This window comes from Arvicola amphibius, chromosome 17, assembly GCF_903992535.2.
Source record: "Arvicola amphibius chromosome 17, mArvAmp1.2, whole genome shotgun sequence".
NCBI lineage: Eukaryota > Metazoa > Chordata > Mammalia > Rodentia > Cricetidae > Arvicola > Arvicola amphibius.
The window spans coordinates 38,062,988-38,076,832 of NC_052063.2; the positions used below are offsets into that span (position 1 = coordinate 38,062,988).

The following is a 13,845-nucleotide window of genomic DNA, read 5'->3' on the forward strand; positions in this document are numbered from 1 at the left end:
TTCTCTCTCTCTCTCATGTTGCCTCTTATTGCCTCTCATTTGATGGTTGCCCCATTCAGCCTGTTTGTAAAGCCTCATGTTGCCCACTCAGAGAATGCATCTTGCTTTCCTGACTTCCCCATCTGCATTTTCTGTCGTTTTTCTGTAGAATGTGAGCCAATCGAAGCAATAGCCAAGTTTGACTATGTCGGGCGGTCTGCTAGAGAGCTGTCCTTCAAGAAGGGTGCGTCCCTCCTGCTGTATCACCGCGCCTCTGAGGACTGGTGGGAAGGCAGACACAACGGCATTGATGGGCTCGTCCCTCATCAGTACATAGTGGTGCAGGACATGTGAGTAGTCCCACTTTTCAGTGGTCAGTGTAAAGGTTTTTGCCGGCAGGGGAAAAGCTAGGAATTCAGTCTAGGGTCTTATATATGCTAAGTGTTCAGTTGCTGAGCTACAGCCCAATAATCATCATCATCATAATCATCAACAAACTACACTGGGAAGTTTTTCACCTTCCTGGTAACTTTAATTCTAAATGATTAAATAATCACTGTGTATAGCTTATTTGGTAGATTTCTCTCTTGTCCTTGAAAATCTACTCTCAAATTGGCAAAGCTTTAGGAAATGTACTCAAAGAAACCAAGATAGAACCAGTCAGCTGTTAGACTGCTTTGCCTAGCACGCACAAAGCCGTGGATCCCATCTCCAGCACGCACCCACAAGCCAGGCGTGGGAGCGATGCTGTAATCCCAGACCTCAGGATTATACTGCATGCCAGCTGCTGATGGCTTAGAACCAGCAACTGTTCATTTACCAAACTGGAGCAAGAGCTAGTGGGAGACATCTTTTGATGGTGTCTCAGAAGGCTAGCCTCTGCAGAAAGTGACTTTTGACATTAGCGTGGCCTCGGTGATGCTTCTCTTGTGATCGCTGTTTCAACCCCCTCCCACCCTGCCCGAAGCCAAAAGGGAGGCTGTAGGCTGACAGTTGAAGGGAATCATCTCAGTCATCGAGGCTTTTGTCGATGGTCTCAGTTTAACCAATGAGAAAGCACTAAAACTTCCAGCCTGTTTAAAGACGTGAGGAGGAGGTGGCGTAAGTTAAGAAACAGCTTGAAAACAGTGGATGAGTGGAGCCCTGTCTCCTGCGTGTGCTGTTCCACTGTTCATTACCAACTCCAAGTAACTGTTCAGGGAAAAGAGAAATACACTCTATAAAGTGAGTAGACGTACTTAGTGACGTACACAGCTTTAGAAACAAGAAAGTGTGTATGTGGCAGTTGATTAAACATGTGTATCTAAATTACTAAACAGAGAAGCCCATTATCCATAGTGTAAATACTGTATATATGCACACTCACACACGAAGGAGAATGTGAATAAAGTAATCACACACTAGCTCAGAATTGAGTATAATAAGGGGGAATCTTTATTTGGGAGGGGGGAACTCATAGATCACATTCCTCTGCATGAACGGGGAACAGGAACCGAATCCAGAATCCAGGGGAGATAAGAGACAGACATATGAGACAGAGAGAGAGAGAGAGAGAGAGAGAGAGAGAGAGAGAGAGAGAGAGAGAGAGAGAGAGCGAGCAAGCAACCTGGTCCAGCCTCTCAAAGGCCATTAGCTGAAGGAGGTTCCCCAGTGCCTCCCAGCCCTGTTTGTCTAAATAAGGGCATTCCAAACCCAAATATAAAACTATATACAGTTAGAACAGATATTAAATATAAAAAATAGAATTATTACTAGCATAAACAATATTAAGAAACATATGTTAAATGTTTTAATAATTATTTTATCTTAAGGTATCTAAGTCATATTAGAAATGACTTGGCTAAGTCATAAGAGGCAAGTAACTATGACTATCTAGTCTTTCACCCCATCAAAGGCCTGAGAAGGGAGATAATATTACTTGAGTAGGCAGGAAGTGCAATCAAGCAGCTTTTAAAATGTGCAGTAAATAACAGAGACAACTGGCTACCTGGGCATTCAGACACACACACACACACACACACACAGACACACACAGCACACTAGACACAGAAGCAAAGTACTGAAGGCTATTTCCTATGATCCTAACCACAGTTGCCTCTTGGTGTAGTGGTGGGGGGGGGAGGGGTTGCTGTTTTCAGAACGATGAGTTCTGACTGTCCTGGAACTAGCTTTATAGACCAGGTTGGCCTTGAACTTACAGAGATCCACCTGCCTCTGCCTCCCAAGTACTGGGATTACAGGAGTGAGCCACCACACCTGACTGGTATAGTGTGTTATAGATGATTATTGTGTACTCTTTTATATGCCTGAAATTTCCTTGCACCATAATTATATTTAGGGTGAAAACCTACTTTAGGGTGATGAAAGACAGTCAAGTTTAAGAACATGTGCCGCTCTTGCTGCTCTTGCAGAAGACTTGAGTTTAGCTCCCAGCACCCAGGTTTGGTGGCTCACAAACACCCATACCTCAGCTCTAGGAGGTAGGGTGCCCTCTTTTATAGCATCTGCACTTACATGCATATTACTACACACACACACACACAAACACACATAGACACACACATACATACACATAAACACACACACAGATGACAGACACACACATACATACACACAAACACACATACACATACATACACATACATACACATACATACACACACAGATGGACACACACACATACACACACATACACACACACACACACACACACACACAACAAACCTACAAAACAAGGAAAGCGAAACTTAGGAAAGGCTTACATAAATGCCATCCCTTATTCCTGTTCCTACTCATCAAGCCAAAGGCTTTCTCACTTGCTTCCCATTGTTTCAGGGATGATACATTTTCAGACACTCTGAGCCAAAAAGCTGACAGTGAAGCCAGCAGCGGGCCAGTCACTGAAGACAAGTCTTCATCCAAGGACATGAACTCTCCAACTGACCGCCATTCTGACAGCTATTTAGCCAGGTAAGTGACATTTAGTCATCAGCTCCTAACCCCCCTTCTCCAGGGGCTATGAGGAGCAATCATACACTCAACCTTGAAGCATTACCCAGTGTCATAAGATTTTTCTCTTTTCTTTTCTCCTTTGGCGAATGTCTAGGCAAAGAAAAAGAGGAGAGCCACCCCCTCCAGGAAGACGTCCCGGCAGGACCAGTGATGGCCATTGTCCCCTTCATCCCCCACATGCTCTTTCTAACTCCTCAATTGATCTGGGGTCCCCAAACCTAGCCAGTCACCCCAGGGGCCTGTTGCAAAATCGCGGCCTCAATAATGACAGCCCTGAGCGACGGCGACGGCCAGGCCATGGCAGCCTGACCAACATCAGCCGCCATGACTCCCTCAAGAAGATTGATAGCCCTCCTATCAGGAGGTCTACATCATCAGGACAATACACAGGCTTCAATGACCACAAGCCACTGGACCCAGAAACAATTGCTCAGGTAGAGTGCTTTTAACTGGGTGTTGTATTTTAAGTGCTCAGGTATGGTGAAGGCAATATGAAAGATTTAAAATCTGTAAACTATATTTTCATATGGGAATAACCAGAGAAAACAAAGGAAATAGTCTCATTGACTAATGCTTGGCCATGAATCTCCTGATGATCCATTTGCCACTGGAAGATTGATTCTAGGCATATTAGATTCATATTGATTAAGTAGATGTGTCAGAAACAGAGAAGCCAGGACACTCATAAGCATCAGTGGTGAATAGCCAGAAAAATATGGAATGAAGAAGGACCTGCTAATAGAGCCCAATACTTCTAAAGCTTGCAAAACAGATGGTTATAACAGGGAAGAAAACCCAGAAACAAAATAAGTTAGTATAAAAACCAAAGATGACACTTTCAACTTGGCAACTGATAGATTAGTCGATAAATAATGTAATCAATAATGGTTAGCCATTTAAAGACCCAGAATGCTGGGTCCTATGTGCCTCTTGTCTTGCCTTCCCAGCACTGACTCCATAGAGGGGCTCTGTCGTTCATCTCTAATGATCAGAATCGAAAAAGCAGAGGTAAACAGTATGGATGAGTTTGCCCGTTCTACCATTTGAGCCTCTGGTTCAGATACCGTCTTCGTGTCTAGCAACAGAGAAAGTGAACAGATCTGTGCTGGACAGTGATCTCAGCTGTGCCCCAGCTCTCTGAAGCTTTAACACAGTGGATCGAGAGGAGAGTGAATGAGAAGCAAAGAAGAAAATGGATTAGTTTAAAAAAAAAAAAGTCACGGCCGGGCGGTGATGGCGCACGCCCTTAATCCCAGCACTCGGGAGGCAGAGGCAGACGGATCTCTGAGTTCGAGGCCAGTCTGGTCTACAAGAGCTAGTTCCAGGACAGACTCTAGAAACTACAGGGAAACCCTGTCTCGGAAAAAAAAAAAAGAAAAGAAAAGAAAAAAGAAAAAAAAAGTCACTCAGGAATCCTTGTGCCCCATTCCCAAAACATGTCCTAGTGATAAATAATTCTGGGTGGCAGTGTGAGCTATGTGAGTAGTTTAATGCATTTGTAAACAAGTAAATGAATTTGAGGTATAGAGCAGTTTCTCAGCCAAAATCAAAAAGGCTTTGACCTTTGAGTTTTTTCTATTTAGAGGATTATGCAAGGCCCTTTGAGACCTTGTAGAACTAGTTCCATTTGATTGTAGCCAAAAGTCATGATTTGAGAAACCCTGAACGTCACTGCTGTAATAAGGAGGTGAAATGTGATTTGTTTAGAGACAGATTTAGGAAAAGGTTAAAAGGCATAAACTGTTTAACCCTTTGGCTGGAACGCCTTTCATTATAAATTATAAAGATGAAAGTCAACAGATAATCCAGCTTCTATCCGTTCTGTACAGTGCAAATAATTGGTCCTCACAGTTGGATTTTATCCCTCTGTTTCACGGTAAAGTGAGTCATACAAGAAGGCAATTGTCCGAAATGTGAGCATCATGTCACCCTCACAAAATGGCTTCTAGCTCTGTCCTTTGTCCATCTCCAGCCTTCAAAAATTCCCGCGCGACCAACGGAGCATGTCACAGTGACATTCGTACAAAACCGCGCAAGCCCTGTTGTTAGCAAGTCAGTGGGGTCCTTGGGTAGAGGAAGAGTGTGCTGTCTTCAGATGTCATCGTACCATGATTGGCTTTACTCTTGATTGGATACTGTACTTTAATATCATGTCCTTGCTTGTTCATGTAGCAAATGTTTATTGAGCATTGGCTATGCCAGGATCTGTGAAAGGCTTTCTTTGTTTTCTTTCTTTGTTTTTTGTTTTGGTTTGGTTTTTTTAAGACAAGGTTTCTCTGTAGCTTTAGAGCCTGTCCTGGGACTTGCTCTTGTAGACCAGGCTGGTCTCGAACTCACAGAGATCCGCCTGCCTCTGCCTCCCGAGTGCTGGGATTAAAGGCGTGCACCACTATCGCCCGGCGAACGAAAATCTCTGAAACTGTGAACCTAAATAAGTATTTTTCCCTCTGAAAAGTGACCAGGGCACCTAGCTTGTGGCACTTAGAGGGACAAACAGCTTGACTTCAAGACGGAGGATGGGAATCCATGTGCATCTAGAGTTGTATTGAAAGTGTACATCTCTTTCCCAATATACGTGAGCACAGATTTTTCTAACTGTAATTGCAGGGGTTCATTGGAACCCCCAAGGGCCTTCAAGATCCACCCCCCCCCCCGCGTCCCATTGTGGGGACACTTCTCAGTGGCTGCTGAGGTACCGCAGGAGGTCTTGAACATTTGTCTTTGCTGCAGCAACACTGGGGTGTTTTCAACCCCATGCTCCCCCCCCCCAAAACCATTTCAGCTGACCTCCTTCCTGTTTACCCGTGGGGACCCCTGAAGCTTTGTAGTCGTTTTGATTCTTCTCTCTTAACGGTAAGCCCTCAGCTGAGTCTCTTTAACTTTGAAAATGATGTGCACAGGTGTGGGTTTGTGCACGTGAGTGCAGGGGTCTGTGGGGGCCAGAGCAGGGGGCAGATCCCGGATGCCCTGGAGCTGGAGTTGCAGGCATGGTGAGTCCCCTGACATGGGTGCTGGACTCTGAACTCGGGTCCTCTCCGAGAGTAAGTCACACATGGCCTTCACCACTGAGCCGTCTCCCCAGCGCCAGCTCCTGAGTTTTTATTCATTCAACTTTCTTAGAAATCTTGTCTTCTATCTGGTCTCTTGCTTTCTGTTTCTTTGAATTTGGTAATGTAAGTGACAAATATAAGGAAATCAGTATTTTTTTTAAAAATGTATTCAGTTTTAATTTTTTTCTTTAGCAATATAATGGCTTTACATATTTTTAGAATGCAGTATAATAATTTGGCATATATACATATAGCTATCAAATCAGTGTTACAGCTCCCTTAGATATTTCCCCTTTGTAAGCCGTGTAAACTAATTATAAGTTATAGTTGCCCTGCTGTGCTGTAGAGCACTAGAGCTACTTCGTATGAATGTTAGTTAATAACTATGCAAAAAGACTGAAAGGTTTTCATACCCACATGTAGGCTTTCCATCAATTCAGCGGTTAAAAGTGGGCATTGGCATAGCAGTGCCGATTCCATTAACTTCCATACTCTGCGAAAGATGCTCCTCCTGTGGCTGTGATTCTTCTCAAGGATGGGCAGCCCTTTGTTGCAGTCGAAGGGCGATTCACATAATGATAGCCCTAGGGTATTTTGCCACCATGCAAAAAGGATTTCATGTTTCTATATTGTCAGCCTAAATGACAACCAGAGACGTTCTTCAGAGAATGAAGGTGTTCATTTGGGAATGGCAGGGACATCGCTTGGGAATGTGTTGCTGTCATAGACTGGGGGCATATTCGAAGAAGTGGAGACACAGAAGCATTCTAAAGCTGGAGGAGGTCTACACTATTTTGAAAGAGTAGTCCTTGGCTAGAAGGACTAATAAAGGACAAGACTGGCATCCATCCAAGGCTGGAGGACAGACAGTTGCTAGGCAGATGTCCAGGCTGGAGCGATGTCCTTGCAGAAGTATTTTCCGTGTTAAGAGTGCAGTGGCCTTTGTCAAGGTTATAGGTCTGGCAGGGCTTCTGAGCGGAGTTCTTCTTTCTCTTCTTCAATCGGGCACACATGCATATACGTATTTAAGCATGACAAGTGTACTCCGTTTTGATCCTCAAACTTTTCATAATATGAGAAAGATGACAAAATAGGAAAGCAGGGTTACCTGTCACTCATCCCTGCCCTCCCACACAGCAAAGAGAGGAAACCGTGATAAAGAATAGCCAGCCCTAATCTATCCATCTGGAATGACCAGGAAAGTGTACTGATGCACTTACTCCTCAGGGGAGTGGCAGGAACTCTGTAGATTTTTAAGTCTAAAGCCAAGACAGTGTTACAGGAGGGAAGGTGAGGTTCACTGCCTCTCCAGCTCCATAATGAGAAGCAGCCTGGGGAGGAAAGAGTTAATCTTACGTTACAGCTTATAGTCCAACATCCTGGGAAGTCCGGGTAAGAGCTCAAGGGGCAGGACCCCAGCACAGCGGCCCTGGCAGGAGAGTGCAGTTCACTGGCTCGCTGCACCTGCCTAGGGGTGTCCACCCACCCTCCTGGGCAGGCCTCTCCTTCATCAATTACTGTTGAAGGCAATGCAGCGCGAGCTTTTCCCACAGGCCAGGCCAGTGGAGGTGTTTTCTCAACTGCGGTTCCCTCTTCCACAATTACTCTAGCCTGGGTCAAGTTGATAAAAACTAGCCAGCGCATCCTATCTCCCCTGGCAACGGGTTCAGAGCCGAGATGGACTTCTCATGAGAGAAAGGAAGTTGATGTGAGTAGCATTAGTCCTGCAGATGATGGCCTGGGAGAGTCGCATGGTCCTCACGGCCTCCAGCATGGTAGGGAAAATCGCCCAGCATTCACAGAGTTGCACCCGCACAAAATAGTCGTTGTGATGGCATCGTCATGAGGACCAGCTCCAGTTTTGAACTGGACCCTCCTGCTAGAGTTTTCTCAAACGCCCTGTGACCTCACAGTTGCTCTCTTTCTGCGTCTCTACTACTGTCTTCCATGTTCACCCAACTGGCTGCAGCACCCTACCCCTGGCTGCTCAGAGCCGAGGACCAGTAGACAGCTAGGCAACAGCCTGACGTCCTCATTAGTCCGCCCCACACGTAGCATATAGGACACATCCATATGCCACACTGGTCTATAGACCACCAGGCACTCTTCTGCTTCCCAGCCCCTGCGAGAACCATGCCCAATAACCAGGTGTCAGGCAGACAGCTTCAGCCACAGTGTCTGTATATGCCTAGGTAGTGCCCGCCCCCTGCGAAACGGTCATATCAGTGTAATCATAGATACCTGCATCCTGGACCAATGATGCTATCATGGACATCTCTGACAAGGATGATAGATGGTGTACACAGTAGTCACGCTACTGAGTCCATCTAGAATCCAGGGTAACAATATCCAACAACAGGTATTAGGCCTCTCTGAAGTGAATAAATAACCTATAAAATTCGGAAATGTAAATATTGCAATAGCTGTAGAAATATCAACAAAGAAACCAACAAAATATGAAGAAAATAGGTTTTCTCACAGTAACACTGGTTAGCAGACCCCAAAGAAAAGGAAATTTACAGCCTTGAAAACAAGCTCAAAATAATGTTAGAATTAAGTGAGAACAAGACAAAGAATTCAGAAAACACAGCCTTTCATGACCTAACTGATAAATGTCAACAAAGAGATAGAAATCCTGAGACAAAACCCAAACAAAAATCTTATACCTCAAGAATTTAGTAAGTGGAAGGCCAGCCTTGTCTATAAGAACTAGTTCCAGGACAGTTAGGACTGTTATACAGAGAAACCCTGTCATGAAAAAAAAATAAAAAACAAACAAAAATAGTAAATTAATAGGTTTTCTGCCTCCCCATAATAAGTTTCTAAGCCAATGATACAGTAAGACAGATCAAGCCAAACTGAAGAAGTATATATAACAACAGGTTTATTGGAGCAACTCCCCATGGGTTCTCTGGTCCCAGAGATTGGAGCAAGAAGCGTTGCTCCCCAAATGAAAGTAGGGAGATTTTATGGGTTGTTTGCAAGGGATGATTATGGTCCACCACAAGCTGGGTGTGTGCCCAAGTAAGGTAAAAATTGAGTGTTTAAGCAGGGAATTGGGTGACTGGCAACTTCATGGGAAGCAGCTACTGCTATGAATTGGGTTTGGGAACTGGGCCTTTTTGTGCCTTTCCTTTGTCCAGAGACTCTGAGTGGGTAGGGTCTGGAGAGAGAGAGAGAGAGAGAGAGAGAGAGAGAGAGAGAGAGAGAGAGAGAGAGAGAGAGAGAGAGAGAGAGAGAGAGAGAGAGAGAGAGAGAGACTAGAATGGGGCTTTCAGAATCATCCAGGGGCAAGCTGGAGGTTCCTGATAGTGGGGTCATTTTCTTCCAAACCACCACAAATATTTACTATTAAAATTTAAACATCATTAATTTTGGAAAATAATTTGAATGCTCCCAACACAAAGAAGCAATAAGCATATGAGGCAATGGATATACATCATAACCTAGACTGGTCACTACACACATGTGTGTGTGATGTGTATATAAACATAGTCTAGACTTGTCACTACATGTGTGTGTGTGTGTGTCTGTGTGATGTGTATATAAACATCACACAGATCACACAGAACTCCCTAAATATGTGCGCATTTCTGGCTAAATTATTTTATATTTTAATAATTCTGGTTATTATAAACAGGGTTTTTACTTTTACATATATCTCAAGAGGGTCTGGGGAAGAGGGCTCATTTGGTGAAGTTCTTGATGCACAACCAAAGGAAGGATGTTCCATTCTCGGAACCAACTTTAAAACTCAGAGTGCGTTGGTGTACACTCATAAACCGGCCCTGAGGAGGAAGAGACGAGCAGATCCCTGAGTCTGCTGGACAGGCAGTGAGTTCCAGCACAGTGAGGCAAGAAAAATGGATAGCACCTGATGACAGACACGTGAAGTTGACCTCAGGCCTGCATATGTACAGATGTGCACATGCACCTGCCCCCACATGAACACACACACACACACACAAGATGGAATAGAATTCTGATCAATACTGCACGAGTTATAAGAGACCTTAGTAGGTTGCCTGCTACCTCAGAATGACAATTGCCTGATCTATGGCTCCATGTGCATTGCTTCTAAGTATCATTTAGAATCAAACCAAACGCGCAAGGTGATGGTGCATACACTCTATGGACAGACTATAAAGTTCAAATATGCGTGTTCTTTACTGGTCTGTTCACTTTGTTCCTATAATTACGAGCCTATCTTTTCCTCTATGGTTTTTGTCGATAGGATATCGAAGAGACCATGAACACTGCTTTGAACGAACTCCGTGAGCTAGAAAGACAGAGCACGGTGAAGCATGCCCCCGATGTCGTGCTGGACACCTTGGAGCAAGTGAAAAACTCGCCCACCCCTGCAACTTCCATGGAATCTCTAAGCCCCCTGCACAACGTCGCCCTCAGGAGCTCAGAGCCTCAGATTCGCCGGAGCACGAGCTCGTCCAGTGATACGATGAGTACTTTCAAGCCGATGGTGGCGCCCAGGATGGGCGTGCAGCTGAAGCCCCCAGCCCTTAGGCCAAAGCCTGCTGTTCTTCCAAAAACAAACCCTACTGTAGGGCCCGCCGCACCTTCCCAGGGTCCCACAGACAAGTCTTGCACGATGTAGAAACCAAGGTCCTGAGGGGAGGGAGTCTGAAGATGAAGATGGATTAGTGACAGTCGTCTGTGACGTTCCTCAGTCTTGCGCCTATAACTGGAGATCTTTTGACTTTTCTATGTCGTCGAATGTAATGGTGTCGGGGACTAGCTACATTAACATGGGCATTTGTATTTTGTAACCTTTTTTAATAACTGGACAGATGTCATTTTAAAGACAATAGAAACTTTTAGACTTACTTGAAAATCCAATGCTGCAGCCCTTGTCACGAAGGCGACACCTTGCCCCCTGCGGTATATGGCTTTGGATTAGTGTGGCCCAGGTGAGTGGCCTGCGAGAAAGAGAACCCGAGTTCCATGTCTTACTGGAGTTATCACCTGCCATGGTCTGTGACCCGTGCAGGAAGAGCCATTGTCTACACACCAACACCGAGCGTCCAGAGTGGGGTCCAGCACCTGTTAAAAGTCACAGAGGGGGCTTTAGTGAGACTTACAGTCAATGGCTTGCAGGGGCTCCATGATGGCCCCTTCCATAAATGTCATTTCCCTGGATCTGGGTTAAGAACTCAATGGAAGAAGGTAGGAAAACCTCAGCTATTGCTTGAACTGAACCTGGAAAGGCAGAGGAGACAGTGTCTCCAGAGCTGTTGGCATTGCTCCCTCCGAGAACACGATCAGGCCCTGGGGATGTCCAAGTCCACCACCTCCATTTTGCAAAGGACTAGAGCAGTTGAATGTTGAGGACTTTCCGGTTACAGCACAAACTCCTATGAAGTTGTTCAATAACTGCCTGAGAAATATCTCTCCCTTCCTTCAAACCCCATGCTCTCCTTTATGGCAATGGAGACAAACAGACAGAAAATCGATTCACCGATGCTGTGACCTAATTACCTTGCCTCCTTTAGGCCACAAAGGCCCCATGGTCCTAAATCCTGAACCCTCAGCTCTGATGCCCACATCTCTTTGAGCCAAGCCAGATCTGGCTACGGTACTGAGTGAGAGCCCTGCCGGGCCACCATGGGAAGATGACCCTGTGGTGCCGGGGTGGCTTCTTCCCAGTTTTGTACCTCAGAACCATGACTTCTGTTCTTGTCCTTTTCGTGTTTGGTTTGTTGTTTTGGATTCTGCCTGTGACTTCTACAGAACTCATCTAGTCAAATGGACTCAGTAAGGAACTTCTTTCCTGGCATTTTTAGCTCATAGCCATTTTTCTTTATCATATATTTACTATATTTTCCCTCTAGCTTAAAAAAAAGTGGCAGATTGTGTGTTTGTTTAATACTGGGATTGAACCGGAGGCCTCTTGCATGCTAAGCACACACTTTGCCACTGAGTTATATCCAGCCCCCCACGCCCATATCGTTCTGAACACGATTGTTTTTATTAAGGTACGGATCGCCCATCTAGCCACAGCCGCTGACGTCTGCCTTAGCACGCACTTCCTGATGGAGCAAGCAGATGGCTCAGAACAAACCCCTTTGGACACACCATTAATCACCTTTTAGGTTTAATCTCAGACTGGCATGCCCACCTCGCGGTGGCACGGTGTTGGCAATAATTCACACGGGAAGCAAGTAAGATCTGTATGAAAATCAAGATCGTGAGTGACCGCTGTCTCAGTTTACCGACCTAATCATTCCTTTGCAGAAAAACAACATGCATGAAATATCCCCTTTCCAAGTCACTCTCCCCGCTTCACAACCACCCCCAGGTACTTCCAGGGATAGTAAGGTTTTAAACTTCAAAATTGCCAGCGGTGGTGGTGGCACATGCCTTTCATCCCAGTACTTGGAAGGCAGAGGCAGGCAGATCTCTGAGTTCAAAGCCAGCCAGGTCTACAGGGTGAATTCCAGGACAGCCAGGACTACACACACAGAGAAAAATAACTCATAATTTTCAGAGCCATTCTTTTTGGCCATTTTGAAAAAGAAACTGTAGAGACCCAGCCAGGATTGAGGTTTGCTGGACACTGAGCCTTTTAAACATCCCACCTCTGGTTTCCTTGGGAGTTCATCGTCTCCTCAATGAACCCGCCATTTACTAGAAATCAATATCAATTCTTAAAACCATGTTTCTTCTGTGATGGAAGATGCTAACAGAAGGCATACGAAGCTAGCAGCTTTAGGCTTTATTTGTAAATACTTTCTCAAACTTGAATTTTAGCTTTTCCCATCTTCCTCCTCCAAACAGCTCTCTGGCAATCCTCCCCACCTACCCCACCCCTGCTGCAACCCCACTGCTGCCTCCTGTGCATCAATCTATGCCTTTCTGTCCCCTTAGGTCAGGCCTTTGCTGCCTTGAAAGAGAAAGGACATGCTTTTGTAAGTCCCTTGGGATCTCAGGCCTGGGCCTCCAGGGAATGGCTCCTAGCTCCCTCCCATCCTTCACTCACCTTTTCCTCCCTCTTCTCTCCTGTAGTCCCGGTGACGGTTCCAGACGTCCCCAGAGAAGCAGTCGCCTTTCCTTCCTTTGCCTAGTGATAGACCAACAGTTTTACACCTTCACATCTGGCGTGGGCACCCCTGGAGCCGTGCACGGAATAGTTTTAAGATAAGATGTCCCCTGCACGGAGGATCCTAAGCAGTCACTAGAGCTCACTAAAAGCTGCAGCAGCTGAGACGAGTCACCCTGTCAGCGTTCAAGGTGGAGCACACAGAGGAAAGGGACAAGGAAAGGAAGGAAATGCATGGACCCCGAGGTCCTCCGTCCTTTCCCAGATCTTAGTGTTCATATGCAGTTCAGGGAGGGGGTCGTTTGATGAGCAGATTGTAGTCCACAACACTACCTGACTCCACGTACACAAACTAGCCACAGTTGTTAGGACTGTGTGCTTTGCCCCATCCATAGAGCCCTGGTGCCCATTTGCAAAGCCTTTTGGTGTGAGTTGGGGTTGGAGGGATGGATTGTTAGGAACTGACTGAGTGCACATTTTTTAAAGAGTGTCACAATAAAATGTCAGACTGTTGAGGACACTCTGGAGCTCAAGTTCTTGCTGCAGGTCAACATCATTGTCCAACAGTCTTACTTGTGTTCACAAAACATAAGCTAACTGTGGTGCCCCGGAGACATGCATGGAATACTTCATAGTGAGGTCCCACCTGTTCTGCTACCGTAGTCACGAGTGGATAAAGAACTCCCAAGGGTCAGATGGTCTCTGAGTTTTCTGTATACATTTGCCATTCCCAAAGAGGCTTTTTTAATT

The 13,845-nt window shown here is 45.5% G+C and overlaps 1 protein-coding gene across 2 annotated transcripts in view; it reads left to right on the forward strand.

The window, feature by feature from the left end:
* The window catches only part of Srgap1 (SLIT-ROBO Rho GTPase activating protein 1), a 273,611-nt gene extending 262,943 nt beyond the window's left edge, over positions 1-10,668 (forward strand). For both annotated transcript variants that reach the window (XM_038314549.1, XM_038314550.1), the window contains exons 19-22: positions 149-329; positions 2,815-2,949; positions 3,086-3,425; positions 10,276-10,668. In XM_038314549.1, coding sequence (XP_038170477.1) covers positions 149-329; positions 2,815-2,949; positions 3,086-3,425; positions 10,276-10,653 — 1,034 coding nt within the window. In that variant the 3' untranslated portion in view covers positions 10,654-10,668. The remainder of the gene's footprint in view (positions 1-148; positions 330-2,814; positions 2,950-3,085; positions 3,426-10,275) is intronic.
* The last annotated feature ends 3,177 nt before the right edge of the window (positions 10,669-13,845 follow it).